Source organism: Armigeres subalbatus, chromosome 3 (assembly GCF_024139115.2).
Source record: "Armigeres subalbatus isolate Guangzhou_Male chromosome 3, GZ_Asu_2, whole genome shotgun sequence".
NCBI lineage: Eukaryota > Metazoa > Arthropoda > Insecta > Diptera > Culicidae > Armigeres > Armigeres subalbatus.
The window spans coordinates 111,306,934-111,326,140 of NC_085141.1; the positions used below are offsets into that span (position 1 = coordinate 111,306,934).

Below are 19,207 nucleotides of genomic sequence, written 5' to 3' on the forward strand. Positions count from 1 at the left end.
GCTTATATAGACGACTCTCTACATCTTGATGTTCTATATCTCGTTATCCCTCCCTATGTCGATGGTTTTCTCGGTCTCTTCGATCTACATACATTTGTGCCTTCTACATCTCGTTAACCTCGCCATCTCCATATCTCTATATTTAGATGATGATTCTCTTTGTTGATAGATTCAAACTTCTAGGCTACTGGACCATCGTCGGACAAAATAAATACACCGAGAGCAAAAAGGGGTTGACTTGCGCTTGATTCGAATCGTGGATGAGATTTGAGAATATGACTTTTTCCCAACATTGCTGGCAGAGCAAGATTACTTTTGACAAGTATCGAATTATTTTTGATAGATGATTTATTGGTCCAGCAATATCAATAAACCATCTATCTAAAATAATTCGATATCTGTCAATAGCACCAGCCGTTATTATGACCGGGTGATTTCGTAATTTTCGAACGGTCACTTTTAAGATTAATTTGGTTTTAATTCGCGATTCACGGCAGTATATGTATTATCAAAAAATTTCATTAAATAGAAAAATATATTAAGCTCTTTTAGTGGAATGTATTCAACCGTATACGACGAATTAAGTACTTAATTCATCTTAGACGGTTGTTCATTAAATAATTTTATTGTTTATCGTTGATAAAAACTATCTTCAACATTTGATGAAAATGTTTCACATATGCTTGTTTAAAGTTTATTTTATTAGGGTTTGGTAGTCAGGAGAGTTTACTTTGAAAGTACAGTAATGTTCGAAGAATTCCTGAACATTCATTTTGATGATTTTCCTGTAGTTGTAGCTGTAGCTTGGATTTTAGAATGTTGGTCAATTTCTAGAACGGCTAAGCACACTATTCCTGAGGTCCACCATTCTGGCCTCCAGTAGCCTTGCGAGTAAAGGCGTAGGATTGCCAATCCGGAGATGGCGAGTTTGATTCTCGGTCCGGTCTAGAATGTTTTCGGGTTGGAAACTTTCTTGACACCCTGGGCATAGTGTATCCACTAGCTTTATGTACCCGGCCTTGCTCGGAGTTGCCAGTTTAATTCGCAGTTTTTTTCACAATCGGAAAATAATAAAACCAATTGGTTAACAGGGTATAAAATTGTGTTTACTTGTTGATACTTCATCATTTGATTAAAAGAAGGCTTTTGGAAATATTGACTGATTTTGAAGAAGGGATTGTGGGTTTGAATAGCCTTATTCCGGGCAAACGTCTATTTCTAAAGAAGGAAAACATCCACCGATGTCTTATTCCGGGCAAACGCATATTTTTAAAGAAGGGATCACACCCACCATTGCCTTATTCCGAGAAAATGCCTACTTTTAAAGAAGCAATCACATCCACCATCCAGAAGGAAACACATTATTCATTGCTTTTCACTGGGCAAACTATGATTTCGATGAAGGGTAACAATTATTATTGCTTTATACCCAGCAAATGTATGCTTTCTATGAAAGATTTTCAGATGATGTTCAGTATTATCCCAAATTCACTTCATGTTGAATGACCTTAGGCCAAATAGTGTTGTGTTAATGGCCTGCTTCATTCAGGGATATGTAATTTCCAGGGAATGTTATTGTCGTGGATTTGCTATTTTTGAGGAATTGTTTTCGGAGCATTGTACAATGTCAAAGAACTTCGGATGAACTAAATAAGAGGGATTTTAAATTAAGTCGTTTTCTAAATAATACCCAACCACAACATCCTCCCGCATTTCAAAAACTCCTCCCAGCCTCTCTAAAATAGTTTCCTTTGGGTAAACTATACGTGTTTAAATATTTGGTTTGAATTCACCCATGCGATAAAAAGGTATACTAAACTGTTCGTTTAATAAATATACTGTCTTTCGTTCAGCTATGACAGACTTACCCAGTCTGATATAGTCTTCCTTAGACAGATAATATGGGTTCCAAATTTGCTGGACATCGGTAATTGGTTTCAGAAGTTATGCTGAATTGATTGCTAACTAAACAATACTTCTCTCTCACAACCTCCCCATTTTAAAAGGACCTACCAATATCCACTAAAATCGTTTCCTTAGGACAGACAATATTTGATACAAATTTGGTTCAAATCGGTCATGGGGCTCAAGACTTACATTGAGCTGATCGATTGCTAAACAATACCCCTCCCCACATACCATCTCTTATTTCCAAAGAGCATGCTTAACCTCCCTATCGTCGTCTTCTTAAGATAAAGAATGTGTGTTCCATATTTGGTTGAAATCGGCCAATGGGTTCAGAAGTTACACTGAGTTGATCGATAACTTAGCAATAGCCCTCCCCCCTTACCCTCCCCCTTTTCCAAAGAGCATTCCTAATCCCCCTATCGTCGTCTCCTTAAGATAAAGAATGTGTGTTCCAAATTTGGTTGAGATCGGCCAAGGGGTTCAGAAGGTACACTGAGTTGATCGATGACTAAGAAATACCCCTCCCCCCACACCCTCCCCCTTTTCCAAACAGCATCCATAACCCCCCTATCGTCGTTTCATTAAGATAAAGAATTTGTGTTCCAAATTTGGTTGAGATCGGGCAATGCGCTCAGAAGTTATGCTGGAACATACATACAAACATACAGACAAACATACAAACATTGAGTTTTATATATATAATATATATATATATATATATATATATATATATATAAGTTACGGGTAGGGACTTCGGGAGACGTTTTTTAAAAAACTAACTCCGATGTGTACGCGGTTAATATCTAGAACAGACTGATTTATTGCGAATCAAATGAATTGTACAAAGGCCTCACGTCCCTAGCTAATGTTCCCTAACTTGAGTTAAAGACGCTAACGTAGCGAAATAAGACCTCGCCGTCCGGTGAAGTGTGGTTTGTGCTGTGTTGGCGACACATGGGTCGTCAACATGATGACTGCAGGGTTATGGTTTCAGGTCTGATGGCTCAATGCAGCTAAAGCGGATGATAATTGTTGTTGTTGCTGTTGAATGATTTTTATCCGTTCTTTGATGTCTTCTATACTGGGGATAGATGGTTGCTGATCGATTCCGTTTGTAACTACTCCCCCCGTAAGTGAGGAACGTCCCGTTCCGGAATCTATGGCATTAGAGCTAACTGGTCCAAGAATCTTTTACGTAGAAAAGGATGACTGCAACTATACCGAGAATTTGTATTGTAGTGTAACCTCCTAGGATACTCCAAAATTTAAGGTTGAGATGATTCTGCTTCAGGTATACGTGTTCCAGTTTCTTCCTGTTGCTGATAGTTTCGCTGTTGATTTTTTCCAAGTCGTAAGTTTTATGTCCTTTCCAATTGATTTCGAGATTATGGAAAGCTCTCTGGATAATTTCTACTTCGCTCACCAGCTCTCCGTTTTTAAAGTGTTGGTTATTGAACAGTATTGTACAGTTTGCAAATGAAATTAAGAAATTTCCGTTTAAAGTTCTGTTATCCGGTCCGCAGTTAGAATGAAGAGTTTGATTTCGGGCGTTAGAAATCAATATGGAATTCTCCGTTATGAGATCCTGTGTTGTGTTGTTCTGTGTGGTATAACTGCATGTTGCCTTCTTTCCATGAATCAGCGATCTTAAACATTCGTCACGTAGTTCGTTTAGGAATGCTGATTTTTGAACGAAGTCTTCAGGTTTTTTAGTTGTATAAAGATTAAAGTTCCTTTTGACTATGTGGGTTGGATATTGATGTAAGGTCCGATTGCCGATCACCAGAGGGTAGATCCTTAAGATACTTGATGTGGTATCTTCCAATTGTGGAACATTGAGCAAGTATAGTAAGATATCATCTTTCCATGCTAGCTTCGGGATAACAAACTGGAGCGCTTCATCCGGGTAGTTTATCTCTACTCCTTGGTCTTGTAGAAGTGTTTTATGGTGTTCAACTCCCGTAGAGATAAAATTTTACTGTTTACAAGTGAACTTTTTGTAAGGGTTACTGCGTCTTGGATGCTTTCCATTAGATGGTTGATACTTTCGATGTTAAACAATGTTGCCATTGTCTCAATTTCATCTAAGATTACTTTGTTGATATAAGAGTTTTCGATGATCTTGTTGATACTGTTGGTGAGATGCGTAATTCTCTCGTTAAGTTGCATATTTGTTTTCAGTTGCTCATTATTTTGACTTATCAGCTCATTCATTGTTAAATTGATTAGCCTGAGGTCATGCGCGTCAGGAGTTCCGGCGATGAATTTGAGACCAGTGCCAATAACGTCCCATCTTTTGCTGCGGTGATTTTTCGGTCTCAATCCGTAGAACGTGGCGTATAGCTGCTGTACTTTAGTTTTCACTAGGTGTGTTAGAGGGTTGGTGGTTGAAACTTTCATGTGGGAGAAACTAGCTAGCTTTTCGATTGCTTCTTCTATTAGGGTCATATTTATGGGATGAACTATTTTTTATTGTTCCTATTTGAACTTTGCATGATCTTTCTTTAATAAGCAGTAGCGGGTTTTCATATAGGTTCTCTATTGTTAGAAGATGAGCGGTGGTGAATTGGGCAAGCATTACAACAAAGCAAACGATCATTTTCTGAAATTAAAATTATTCGTATGTGAGTAAGTAAAAGTTAAAAGAGTTTCAGACGACATTCAGTAAATTCTTAGGTTTTCCTTTTCCTTTTTAGCTTCGTTTTATGTAACTTGATGTTCCTACGATCGATGAGTGTTTTTCTCCTATTTTCTTTAACTACCTGTTTTTTGAATTTTTGCCTTCTTTTATCGGGGATGCCTGAGGTTTTTATATATACGGGGTCGCCTACTGAGAAAGTTGGTTCCTTTTCCCTGTTCTTATTATGTTTATCGGTAAGTTTTTTCTGACGGTTTTCCAAATTTAGCACAATTTCATCGAAGATCTCATTCCTATTTTCTAGTATTCTCTGGAGATTTAGGGGTCTTTCATCTCCCTCTTTAATTCCAAAAAATACGTCTATAGGTTTCATTTTAGTTGCAGAATGGATGGTTGTGTTGTATAATGTATTAGCAATTTTATATATTTCTTTGTTTGATAAATCGGGATACTTTGGTTTGATACATCTGAAAATTTCGCTTAGAGTTGAGTGAAATCGCTCTACGATTCCATTCACCTCACTATGATCTGATGGCGTGTAGTAGGTTTCGACGTTAAGTCTTTGAAGAAGACCACGTATTTCTATAGATTTTAGGGCAACTTCATTATCGCACACGATCATCTTTGGTGTGCCATAACTTGTGAATAGTTTAGTGATACCCCTTTTTATATCTGGGATAGACCGAGATTTTACCGGAATAAGTATAGCGTAGCGCGACAATTTATCTACACCAGAAATAAAAAGATTTGGGCTGGATATGAATATATCCACATGCAAAATATCGAGAGGTCTAGTTGGGGTAGGTGTATATGCAAATTTGACCCTATAGGGGTTCCTCTCGTATTTGTTTTCTAAACAAATATGACACATATTTACAAAAGATGTTACCTTCGATTTCATTTTAGGGAAGTAGAAACCTTTCTTGATGGCTCTTAGGTTATCGTCTATTCCACGGTGGGCTCTGTCATGCGTTTCCTCTATTATCGAATTCTGGTCTTCTATTGTCACTATATCCTGCAATAATTTCTGTGTTAGTAAGATTTTAAAGCATTTTGAACGGGAAAAATGATTTTTGAATGTAATTTGAAGGATATTTAGCCATTCTTCCGGGCAGAGAATAGCATTTACTCGCGAAATGTTCATGTAATCCTTAAATATCTTCACTGCTGTAGGGACTCCAAAGGTTACCCTCGTTATCGTCCTTCTTTGGATTCCTGGAAATATAGTCTCAAGTTCTTCGTTATTTACATCTCCCCTTTTTATAAAAATTTGGTTACTGAAATAATTTAAAGGTTTTTCCGTCATTTGTATGTAACCTGTATTGTCGGATGTTGCCGAATGGACTGTTTCATTATCGCTCTCGTCATTTTCATCATCAGAGGATGATGAGGTTTCTTGCTGTTGTTGTTCATTTGCATTTATCTCAGGTTTGATTCGAGATAAACCATCGGCGACGACATTTTGCTTGCCAGGCCGATATTTAATCTCATAGTTAAACTGCTCTAAACGTAGCTTCATTCTTATGAGTCTATCGTTCGAGGTTTTGAGGTTTAATGCGTATGTTAGAGGCTTATGATCGGTGTAAAGGGTAAACTTACTACCGAACAAATAAGGCCTGAAATATTTACACGCCCAATCTATGGCCAAAAGTTCCTTCTCGATAGCCGAGTAGTTCTCTTCGGTCTTAGTTAAGGTGCGTGAAGCGAAGGCTACAGGCTTGTCTTGCCCAATGGGGCCTTGCGACAATACCGCTCCTAATGCGTAATTCGAAGCATCTGTAGTTAATACAAATGGCTTCGATAAATCTGCATATTGTAGTACATGACTACTAGACAATATTCTTTTGCAACGCTCGAAGGTTGAAACAAATTCGGGGGTATGCCTGATTGTTTCCTCTTTGCGAAGTTGCTGAGTTAGGGGTTTCGCAATTTTCGCGAAATCCTTGATGAATTTTCTATAGTATCCTATTATTCCAAGGAACCCCTTGAGTTCCTTTTCGTTTCTAGGTATAGGCCATTCTTGGATAATCTTAATTTTGTCTGGGTTGGGTCTAACTCCTTCAGGAGTTACGACGTGTCCCAGGAAAGCGACTTCTTTTTGCAAGAATTCACATTTATCAATCTGAATTTTCATATTGAATTCTCTAAGAGTTTCCAATATCATTTTCAAATTTTGTAAGTGTTCTTGGAGGCTAGTTGAAAAGATGATAATATCATCCATATATACTAGACAGCGAACGCCAACGTGTTTTCTGAGGATGTTATCCATCACTCTCTGGAACGTTGCAGGGCGTTCTTCAAGCCAAAAGGCATTCGGACAAACTCATAGTGTCCACCATCGACACTGAAGGCTGTTTTCCGTATGTCTTTCTGATCAATCTGGATCTGGTGGAACCCGGAGGCCAGATCTAAAGTAGAAAAGTACTGGCATTTCCCAAGTTTATCCAAGATCTCCGTGATGTTTGGGATTGGGTATTTATCATCTATCGTCTTGCTGTTCAGCTTACGATAGTCGATAACCAATCTCCACTTTTGTTTGCCAGAAGCATCAAGCTTCTTTGGCACGACCCATATGGGCGAGTTGTAGGGACTATCCGAATGTTGGATAATTCCTTGAGTCAACATTTTGTCTACCTGTCGCTGGACCTCCTCTCTATGGCAGAAAGGGTAGCGATATGTTTTAGAATAGACAGGAAGTTCATCCTGTGTGTTTATATGGTGACGAATCGCACTGGTGAAAGTTAGTTCTTCGTCTTCGTTGAAGAAGATATCGGAAAAGTCATTTAGAAGTTTGAGGAGCTTAGGTTTCTCCTCACTATTCAAATGATGGTGTCGTATCTTTTCGATATGAGATTTATTCGCCTGAATGTTTGGTTTTGATTTTGAAGTGATAGCTTCGAAATTGTTTACCTCTACATTGAGAGCGTCTCCAAGACTAATCTCTTTGGTTTCGCTATCAAAATTATGGATTAGTATCTTGGCTTTGCGATTCTTACTGGTATAAACTCCAGCTAAGATATATACTTTAGGTAGTAATTCGACCTCTTCCTCTAGGAGGAAATCACCATCCGAACTGGATGTTGGTATAAAGATAGCCTTGGTCTCGTTTGCATTAAGGTTTATCACCTCTGGATATTTTTTGTGAAGAGGTATCGACGTGAAGCCGATTTTCAGCACATCGTTTGCTGTGTCTATAACAGCCCCTAATGACCTCAAGGATTCGTATCCTATCAGTCCATGGAAGAAGTTGTGAAACTCAAACAGGAAAAATCGTTGAAGTGGAAGGTTGTCATCATGGACCATGAACGGGTTTAAATATGTAAATTTGTCAACAATACACGTACCACTTATGTTGGTGATTTTGTGTTTTGCACCAATCTCAACACTATTTGATGAGACCAATTTCGGTGAGATGTAATTTTATTGGCACCTGTGTCAATAAGAAATTTAATCACACCAAATTTGGATGATTTAACTATTATGTATGGCAGAAAATTGTTAGTCATTCCTCCTGGGGAATGTCCAGAGCTGTATGAAAATTTAGGTTTTCACCTTCGCTGTGTGGTTCAAGATTTTCAATCGGAATATTACTTGAATATTCCTCATGAGTCAATTGTTCGTGTGCAGGCTCATACCCAGGGAATTGATTTTCATAGTATTCATTGTTTGGTTGCTCGTATGGATTGTAAGGAGATTCGTGGTGATGAATAGCACTGACATGCTGAGGATTCTGATTCTGATGAGGATTTTGTCTCGTTTGTTGAGATATAACTTCTGCTTTAATTGGGAGTCTACCTTGTTGTGGATTGAAGCGATTATTTTGCTGTGGAAAAAGTTACTTCGGTTATTTTGCGGAGGAGCAAAATTACCCCTATATTGCATATTTTGGTTATACCCTCTGTTTTGATTATTGTTATAGCTCTGATATGGAGGTCTACCGAAATTATGATCAAATCTTTGATGTGGATTTTGGAGTTTATTAGAATACCCTCCTTGGAATGGTGGTTTATTAGAAGTATGAGTCGGAAGTTTGGGAGATTGCCTCGAAAATTTTTCTTTCTTCCGTTGAGCAGCATTATATTGCGCCGACGCGTTTTGGAAAGCTGCTAGTAGGGTATTAGGACAGGTTGCTCGTGTGAGCATGGAATATGGTTCATTTAAACCATCTATGAAAGAACTCATAATCATATGTTCGTAACTCTGGGAGAGAGTTGGAACACAGTGTTTTGTAGCACTATCGAGTGCTAACTTATCAATTATGTCGGATAATAGTTCCTGACATTCATTATAGAAATCTGTAATGGTTCTTGCATTTTGTTGTAAGTAGGCAATTTGAGAAACGAGACCACATAGGTCTCTTTTATCGCCGAAATATTCGGTGAGCACCTTTTTTATTGCATCCCACTCACAAGCGGTATGCCTCGATACGAGCGCTTGACTTGCTTCATCAATAATTTTATCTCTTATTACGCTCACCCATAGTGGCATCACAGAATCAATCTCCGCTTGGGTTGAACATAAACCTTTTGTATATTCGAGCTCCTTTTCTACAGAAGCGACCCATGCGGATAAAGTTTTCTTATCGCCTTTATAGGGAACGATTAACTTAATCGACTCCGGGACACGAGATGTGTCAAAAGAAGGTACCCTGTTTGTCACTACTGCCGTTCCAGATGGTCCGGCTTCTATGGCATCATGCCTGTCTCGTATCAGCGAGGCTATTTGCAGCCTTTGCTGTTCGAGTTGCGCAGCTAGCTGCTCAATCGTATTGCGTGGGTCATCGTCTTCGTCGATGTCACGCCCTTGCGAGAGTGAGGCGATTTGCGACCTCTGTTCTGCAAGTTGGACTGTGAGCTGCTCTATTTGGCGTGATAGCTCTTCAGTCATATTTCTAGTTATCATACACACTGGTTTGCAATTAAATTTTTTTTATCAGGAATTGTCCCCTGCACCACTGGTCAAAAATGTTTTCAAAAGTAAATACTCTCACACACGAGTACACACACAATTTCTCTTACACACTCTTTTAGAATTTTATTTAATGATTCGACAATGCCTTTGTTCTATTAAAATTGCCGCACACTTAATTACACAATTATTAAATAATTCGATTTCGATTTTAATTTCATTAAATTTGTCACACACTTGATTATACAATTATTGAATTATTCGACTGCGCCTTCGTTTTCTTAAATTTGCCGCACACTTAAATACACAATTATTAAATGATTTGATTACGATTGTTACTTTGTTAAATTCGTTACACACTTGATAACACAATTATTTAAATTTTCGACTGCGCCTTATTAAATGTAGGAAAACTTAACTTACGGTTTTTTCGCGATAAGCCGTCGCGGGTGGATGAATTGTGCTATTCCGGCACTAAGGATGGGATGATGGAAGCGGGCCTCTCTAGTCGTTGTCTCCGGTGCTCCAGATGGAAATCGTCGCAATTCCTCAATAATCCGTTGGGGATGTGTCCTTCCAGAGACGATATGCTGTCGTTCTTTCAGTTCACGGGCGAAATCACTTCACTTTTGCACAAGACGCGACTAGAGAAATCCTACCGACCTAAGCCAGTTACGGGTAGGGACTTCGGGAGACGTTTTTTAAAAAACTAACTCCGATGTGTACGCGGTTAATATCTAGAACAGACTGATTTATTGCGAATCAAATGAATTGTACAAAGGCCTCACGTCCCTAGCTAATGTTCCCTAACTTGAGTTAAAGACGCTAACGTAGCGAAATAAGACCTCGCCGTCCGGTGAAGTGTGGTTTGTGCTGTGTTGGCGACACATGGGTCGTCAACATGATGACTGCAGGGTTATGGTTTCAGGTCTGATGGCTCAATGCAGCTAAAGCGGATGATAATTGTTGTTGTTGCTGTTGAATGATTTTTATCCGTTCTTTGATGTCTTCTATACTGGGGATAGATGGTTGCTGATCGATTCCGTTTGTAACTTATATATATATATATATATATATATATATATATATATATATATATATATATATATATATGGATTGTACTTGCCACGCAAGATACATGCAATGGCGGGCATAGAAAAGCTTTTAATAAATAACTGAGGAAATGCTAGTAGAATACTAAGGTGAAAAGCAGGCCAATTTTCAGTTGGAATGTAGAGCCATTGAAGAAGAACTTTTCTGGCCTAGATTGATTTTTGTCAATCGATGGCAACGTGTCTTACAGGCAGTCCAGTACGTCGGCACTACCTGCGAATGATATTTCATAAACGGATCAAACATTTGGTAAGTGTACCAAGCCGCTCTTCGATGGCGTGCACCTGCTCGTCGATTTCCTCCGGTATTGCCGAATAACGCTGGTAGTTCATGTTATCGTCGACGCACCTTTGAAACCGATCCCAGTCGACTCGATGACTGTTTCGCAGGGTCTGATGATGCCGATTTACCAAGTAGCCGACTTCTGCCACACCCGGGCAGCTGAGCTCCTGGCAGACGACCGGCTGTACAATATGGCACGGTGTGCCTGTGACGGTTATTAACGAAAAAAAATGTCCATCCATTCTGAACTCGCCTTTCGAAAGATATAATATCCAGGCGTCTGCTATGAAAATTTCAAAATATTTCATCTAGGGAATCGAAAGTTATAGCAGTTACAAATATAATGATTTTTGCGTTCGATATTTCACTAATATGCAACCATATATACCGTGAATTTCCTCCTGATTGCATCCAAATAAATTATCATCAAATATGCAATTTGCAACATCAACCAATTATATAACCTAAAACCTATTCTTTGAATAATAGAAAACAAATAAATACCTAACATATCTTTCGAAAGGCGAGTTCAGAATGGATGGACATTTTTTTTTCGTTAATAACCATCACAGGCACACCGTGATGGTCGTTCATGTTTATTATGTACAGATCGATGACTGCATGTACGACTCAGCCAAATGGTGGATGGAATCCGAGGGCTTAGGATCGTATAGTGGCCTTCCTCCATATCGTTGCTCCGTGGTGCCGTTTCGATTTCTGCAATTGATGCTCCAGGCTCGATGCTTGGCGAAGTCGTCGAAGATTTACTTACCTTGGCTCCACGTTAGCTAGACGATGTCCCTCCGAAGGGCGGCTGGGGATCAGTCGCCTTGAGTTGGGCAGTACGCCGCGATGAGCGTGATTGTACCGACAGAAGTATTAAGTAACTTCGACACCGATGGCCACGTTGAAATTCATTCAGAAGCATGCGACAGTTGATGTTGTAACGAAGAGCGACCTGGTCGGCCGGTCGAGTTGTACGATGCAAAAGTTCGGGATGATGACCGGTTTTTGATGCGTTTCGGGTATGAACGACACATCTATTTCCTTCTCCTCAAGGACATTGGTCAGCTCGATAGTTTTTATTTTAAACGAGCTGTTCCAGTTGACCAGGCTCACCGTAGCCAGTCATGTAAGTGGAGGACAAGCTGTTCCTGAATGATTTTCTTGTTGAAGCCACTACATTATTACAAAAATACTTTTCTAGTTACTTCCCTTGAAGAGGAAAAGAAAAGAAGCAAAGAATATGCTGAGTCTACCCTTGTGCCCTCAGACGAGTGCTCAATCTATTATGAACGCCTCAGATCAATCATATTGCACTCAATTTGATACTGCATCCGCCCTTGTGCCCTCAGACGAGTGCTCAATCTACTATGAACGCCTCAGATTAGCCCTTTTGTGTTTATTTTGCTACAGTGTCCGCCCTCATAGACGCAGGCTAGCGTTCAACCCACTTCTCACACCTCAGATCAACATAGAGATTGTGAAGGTATCGAATATTTTATTTTTTAAGCCCTTCATAACCCGACATATTTTTTTGGGGTCTTAAGTTTTGGCAGCCAATTTCCATGATGAAAAAATTGCCATCAGTTGCATCAGTTGGAGCGGAGCAGATTCATCCGATGGGCAGTTTCGTTCTCTGGCTGCCAACGGAGTTCAGAAGGAGGGAGCGGGGGTCATTCGCTGTTGGATGAAACCGGTTGCTCTGGGGCCGGAATGGGCGGATAATTTACCTCGTTGAGCGGAGGATAACGGTTCTTCTTTGGCAGGGCTGTGGTGGAAGCCTTCTTACGGATTTCCAGGAGCTCGCCTGCTTCGGACAGCCCTTGATGGTGGCTCAACCTTGTCGCCTTGATTCGTTGGGTGCGGGGCGCCACATTTGTTGCAGTGCACTTTCATGCGGCACTTACGGATGCCGTGCCCAGAGTTGAAGCAGTCAATTGATAACGCCAACAGTTTCAAGTCCTTCCAGATGATGGAGTCGTGGTCCAGATAGACCAGGTAAAGGTTGTTATCCTTGTCGTGACGAGCGATCTTGTGCATGGCCACTGGCTTCAAGCTGAATCTTTCGAGTTCTGCATACTTGTGGAACTCGAGCAATTCCACGACGGATTGATGACGGTCCTTGTTGCATCACTTTCGCGTCCTTGCTGCAAAGCTTAAAAGTACATTTCAATCCAGCGCACATCCAGCGGATCACACTTTAGAAACTTGGGCGGGCACTCCTCCTTCCGCTCTGGTTGCAGTTGCTGCTTCCTCTTCTTATCCGGCGGATTGCCGGCATCATCGATTGGCAACGGCGAATACATCCTTGCAGTGCACTTCGGCACCTTTCCTGCGACCGAGTCGGCTACCGAGAAGTGAAAACAAAAAACAAACGATCGTTATTGTTAAGTAACGATTTACAACCCCCCCCCCTTACCAGCATGAAAACAAAATTGAAACCGAATACGCAATTTGGACAAAAACAAATAAAACAGGAACACTTTTTCTGATGTGTTTATAACAAATAATAAATATTGGCATTGCCTTAGTGAGCATTACGTACTTGAAGAGTGGGGGTCTGGCCACGCGTTACGCTGGGAAGAAGGAGTCAGAAATCCCGTTTTTGCGTTACGTAATTTGTGCACAAAGCATATAATTATTGAGGGGTAAATGTACTATCGCTCACCATCTACTTGGCGCCTAGTCTAGAATAAAATTGAGGCTAACAGCAGTTGCATCATAGCTAAACTTATTATTACTACAGGTCCATGGAGGTCAGATGTTTGGTAGCAAAAGATTATAAGTGACTCACTTGTTAGAATCGTTATTATTATAATTTATGCAAACCAATTCCAAGGTATATGTCACATCGGCAACGATAGCCATGCAGTCTACGGTATGGCAACATGTCCGATAAGAAGGATTCTTTAATAACTGATGTAAACGAACTTGGCAAGGCCAATCCTTATTCTTTTCCAGATGCTAATAAATATTTCAATAAACTTCGTTCAGCGGAGAACTGCATTCGATACAGGCTCCTTGACACGATGCGTTTGCGAATTTCTTTCACGGTGTTGGGCCCACACTGGTCGTAGTGAGTGGTTTACTCTATATTTTTTGTGTACTTTAAGTGCATTGAAGACCTGCCATATATGTCTTTATTAATCAATTTTGATTTATTGTCTTCAAACTACATGCACGACAGTACTACATGAGTAGCCAAAAGAACCATCTGGAAGTCGTGTTACGCTTATGTTTATGTATTCGTTGTATTATTTTGTGCGATATTCGACGGTTTACATTCTTTTTAGTCTGTGAAGCGAATAGTTTCCTCATAATAAACACATTTCAATTATATTAATATGCTGTTCCATTTGAAACCATGCTCTTACTTTCAGCTCCTCTTTGGAGACGTCAACGGAAACAGCTGAATCCGACCTTCAACCTTCGAATACTGACGAGTTTTGTTCCCATTTTCGAAAATTGCTGTCGCCAGCTGGTGAACGATTTGAAGCCATTTATCAACGGCGAGCGCTTCAATGCTCTCCATTTCACGACCCGCTGTACTTTGGATATGATTCTCAAAACTAGTTTGGACACGGAAAGTCTGCCTGTTGGGGAGAGTGATAATTTGGTGACGCATGTGAAAAGGTGAGTCTGTTCTATTTTATTTCATACATTTATTTTGAACCAAAACAATATTTTTCAACAGATTTCTTTCGATTTCTACTAATCGAGTGTTGAATTTGCATCATTACTGGGAGCCAGTCTATCGCTTGACCAAGAACTATATCATGGAGTCAGAGTCACTAAGCGTTTTTGTTGGTGTTACACGGAAGGTAACCAAAATCATACTTTATAGTAAGAATGTTTCAAAGAATTTCTCACTCAGATATTGAGAGCCAAAAAGAAGCAGCTGACGGAGGCACCCCGCGAAGAAACTGACGAATACAAAAAGCCACGAATCTATATGGACCAGCTTCTGAAATTGTCGGATTCAATGAGCGAGAAGGAGATAATTCACAACGTTTGCACGATGGTAGCTGCGGTAACTTTTGTCATAAGTCGTGTACTAAAATCGTCTCTGATTCACCTACTATTGACTTTACAGGGCAATGACACATCCGGTCAGTTGATGGCATACGCCTGCCTGTTCCTCGGAATGTACCCAGATGTGCAGGAGAAAGTCTACTCAGAAATTGCGGAGCACATTCACTCGATGCAGCATGAGTCCGTATCTCCGGAGGTGCTCAAACGTCTAACCTATACGGAAATGTTCCTTCACGAATGTTTACGTCTATGCCCGATCGGTCCGAACATAGCGCGACTCAACATGACTCCGATCGAGTTGGAAGGAATCAAAATTCCAGCGGGTCATATCCTGTTCATATCGTTTTTCTCCCTGCATCGCCGGAAAGACATTTGGGGACCGGATGCGGAGCAGTTCAATCCAGAGCGCTTCTTGCCGGAGAGGTCAGTCGGACGACATCCGTACGCGTACCTGCCCTTCAGCGGAGGTTCTCGGAACTGCATCGGTTGGCGCTACGCCATGATCAGTATGAAGCTGATGTTGATATATCTGCTGCGAGAATACCGACTCCGAACGGACTTGAAACTGTCGGATTTGAAATTCAAGTTCGATATGATGCTGGTGTTGACTTTCAAGCACTGGTTGCAAATTGAAAAGAGATAAATTATCTGACCGGTAATCAAACGTGAAGGTTATAAATCTATAGCTTTTTCGTTGATAATTGACAGTATTTTATTGTTACCATTCCCTAGTTTAGTACATGAAAAAGTGATTAATGTTCCCTAGAATTATTTATTTTTGCGTTTTTCGTTCTACAAGACCCCTCTTCACTCTGGAAGTGAACTCCAGTTTTTTTATTATTCATTATAAAGTCTCTGACAATAAACTGCAAATGCACGGCTTGGAGAATTAATTTCAGAGATTATTTCGTTTTTGCGAGATTTAACGAATGTGCAAAGTAGGAATAACACAAAGTTTGGAATTAAATAAAATTACATTAAAATTAAATGACATCCAGTAAAGATCTTTACTGACTCATACCACTTAAAGTCGGCAAATATGAAATATCACAATAACCTTTTTTGATCACGGTGTTTTCGACCAAAAGACCTCATTAAAAAAAACAGTTTCTCTGATTTTTTTCTGTAAGTTAAAAGGAATAAAAGGTGTTTCAGAAATTCTGATTTACATGAAATAATATTTTACATTAAATTCACCGAGTAACTTTAACACTTGATGGAAATTATATTATTATCGAAGTTTACACTTTTTGCCTTTCTCGTATACTAAGTATACGTAAAGGCTATAATTTCAGTCCAAAACGAAACTTTTGATACAAGGCTCGGACAGCCATAGTGTTATATACCAATCGACTCAGCTCGACGAATTGAGGTGATTGTCTGTTTGTGTGTATGTATGTATGTGTGTGTGTGTATGTGTACGAAATTTTGTAGACACACTTTTTGTAATTTAGCATTGCCCGAATTACTCGCAACAAGTTGCATTCGACGGGAATGCGGTGCCATTGTTTGCTATTGAAAATTGGCCTGATCGGACATTGCATTTCGGAATTATTGAAAAATCATTGTTTTTCCCAAAGGGTCTTGGTCCTTGGAAAAAAATTTCAAAATCGAAAAAAAAAATTTTTTCTGGAATGGTGGGAATGCATAGTAATTAATGCAAAAACATGCAAAATGATAGAAAATATGCGATCAATCCCCCTAAAATGCTTTTTTGACCTTTCCTATGTGATTTTTTCAGTACATTTTACGATGCATGAGAAAGGCATCATCGCCGCTAGGTGGATTAATCTGGGTTTTTTTATTCAATTTGAAGATAGTATTTATCGAGTGTTAAATATCGTAATATGAACAGAAATTCTAGTGTGTATCAGACCTTGTCACGAGGTCTCTAACTGAAAACATAACTCCACTGAGCCATCGCTACCTCTTAGGTTAGTATTTATTAAGTTCTTTCGCAGAAAAAACCACAAGATTTCTAAGCCTTGATACCATTGATGCATTTATGTTTTGTGTATCATGTGATAAGCACAGCAGCAGGGCTTGCAACCTAACTTAAGATGACTCAACTTGATGACAACAGATACAAACATCTGAATGGAGTGCAAAAATATTCGCTGAGGTGAAGCTCGGTACTAGTGGAAGATCATAAAAAGACCAAGCCAGTGCTAATGACAATCTTGAGTGAACCAACAAACTGAACGTAACAAGCATAGGAGTTCGCTGTCTCGTCATGCATAGTGTAGAGCACTCCGCAACATCATAAAAAAGTAGTAAAGCGGAGTAAAAACTCCCTCGTTAAGCTAAACCGACCGTAGTGCAGACAAATCCTGTTGTTAGGTTCGTTGGACTTGCGGTACACAGGTTTTCAGTAGCCGGCACACATCATCTGGTTCTTGGTAAAATATCATCTACTAATGTGAAGGAAATTCTTCTTGCGGTCAATTTCGATTTTTTTAACATGATGTGGGTGGTTTAACTTTTTTTTGTGAGTTGGGGCATTGGTGATTTGTGAATAAATCTTAAATTTTGTTGATTTTTCTGAGTGAGACAGACATCAGCAGACACACACAATTTCTTTTATTGATTACGTTGCGGTTTGCTACTTGCAACCACCATCAGATCATTGACATATTTTTAGCTGATAAATATGCATATCCATTTGTTTACAATGTTCTTTTTAATTTTTATTGTACCTGCTTTACACGCTTTAAGGTTCCCCCAAACACACGCGACGCGACAGTCGCGACGCGATTCTATCGCTTTTTTCTGTCGATTCTGTCGCCGTTAGTATGGAAGCGTAAATAGAACATTGCCTGCAGCGACCCAACGATAGAATCACGGCGACTAGTTGTCGCCGTCGCAGCGATGTAATCGCTTAGGTCCGGGGGAGCCTTTATTGTACCTCCCACATCGGAAAAGAAAACCATCTTTGTAGGCTTCCTGTCCGACATTGTTGCAACATGTCGTGCCCATCGTACTCTTACAGCTTTAGCTACCTTCTGGACACTGTGCTCGCCGTTGAGTTGGTCGAGCTGGTTCTTAGCATGCGTCTCTGGAATACCCCGAAACCTTGCAAGTCCTCCTCGAGCATGGTCCAAGTCTCATGTCCGTAGAGGACCACCGGCCTTATGAGCGTTCTTTTTTGACCGTAGTTTCTTTTGGAAATTGACTGTATCTGTTAAAAATCGTACCCCGGTTGTCACACCAGGCTCCTTGCAGGATACGTTTTAGCGCAATGTTAAACAACAAAATAAGTTTTAAAAAAAATTCCGCGGCAATTATGAAGAACTAAATGCACATTCCGATTAATTTCCTGAAGAAAATTCGAAGAATTATTCATGAAAAAAACACAAAAAACATTCATGAAAAAAAAAATGTGCCAATTTCACACAACTTCTTGTAAAAACTCCCAAAGATCTCTGGATTTTCCGAAGAACTTTCGAAGAAACTCTCAAGGATTTCCGTTGATATTTAAATAATTTCTCCGAGCCCCAATCGTCCAAGGCCGAAAGTTGTTTGGCCGAATACATCAGTTTTTTTGCCTGATTTTTTCCGAAATGGGTAAACGCCGAATCTGTCGTTAGGCCGAAAAGGTCATTTAGTCAAGAAAGCTGTTTGGCTGAAAATGCAGTTTGGACGAAATGGCCGTTAAGTTCATACGGCCATTTCGACCAAACGCCATTTTCGACCAAATTATCTGTTTTTCCGAAAGGCATTTTCATTCAAATAACCAATTAGGGCAAACGACTTTGGGCCAGTTAGGCCGTAGGTACCTTTCTGCCGAATGTTAATTTCGGCAAAATAACATTTTCGGTTAAACCATTTTCGGACAAGCGTCCATTTCAGCCAAATTTAATTCGGCTTGATGACTTTCGGATTAACGTGTTGTTCGGCCAAGTGGCATTCGAACAAATGGCTTACGCTGAAAGGCCTTTGGCAAAACGACGAGAAGGGCCGTTTGCTCGTAAGTTGTTTTTCAGAACAAGGTATTAGGTCGATACCTGTCTGATCGGAAATTTAATTGGCCCGAAAATGTCGTTCAGCTAAAAAAGTCGAATTTACAATGTTGTGAAAGCTCATATGTGAATATGTACATTATGTGGAAGATATTGATTTGAAAAATTTATTGGTTGGAGGTAACCACTTTCCCTTCGAACCACTCGAACCCGCGACCCTCAGTAGCGGACATTTTTCAAATCAATATATTCCACATAATGTACATATTTACATATGAGCTTTCACAACATTGTAAAATAATGTCCAAGTCGGGTGGTTTAATCCCCGGAATATAGACAATTAACTTTGATTGAACTAAAAAAA

General features: G+C 39.8%; 1 protein-coding gene across 1 annotated transcript in view; it reads left to right on the top strand.

Moving 5' to 3' along the window:
* LOC134221888 (uncharacterized) overlaps positions 1–15,879 on the top strand; it is a 51,436-nt gene extending 35,557 nt beyond the window's left edge. The window contains exons 13-16 of the mRNA XM_062701055.1: positions 14,233–14,485; positions 14,547–14,673; positions 14,727–14,882; positions 14,946–15,879. Of these exons, the coding sequence (XP_062557039.1) occupies positions 14,233–14,485; positions 14,547–14,673; positions 14,727–14,882; positions 14,946–15,527 (1,118 nt within the window). The 3' untranslated portion in view covers positions 15,528–15,879. The remainder of the gene's footprint in view (positions 1–14,232; positions 14,486–14,546; positions 14,674–14,726; positions 14,883–14,945) is intronic.
* Positions 15,880–19,207: the final 3,328 nt, after the last annotated feature.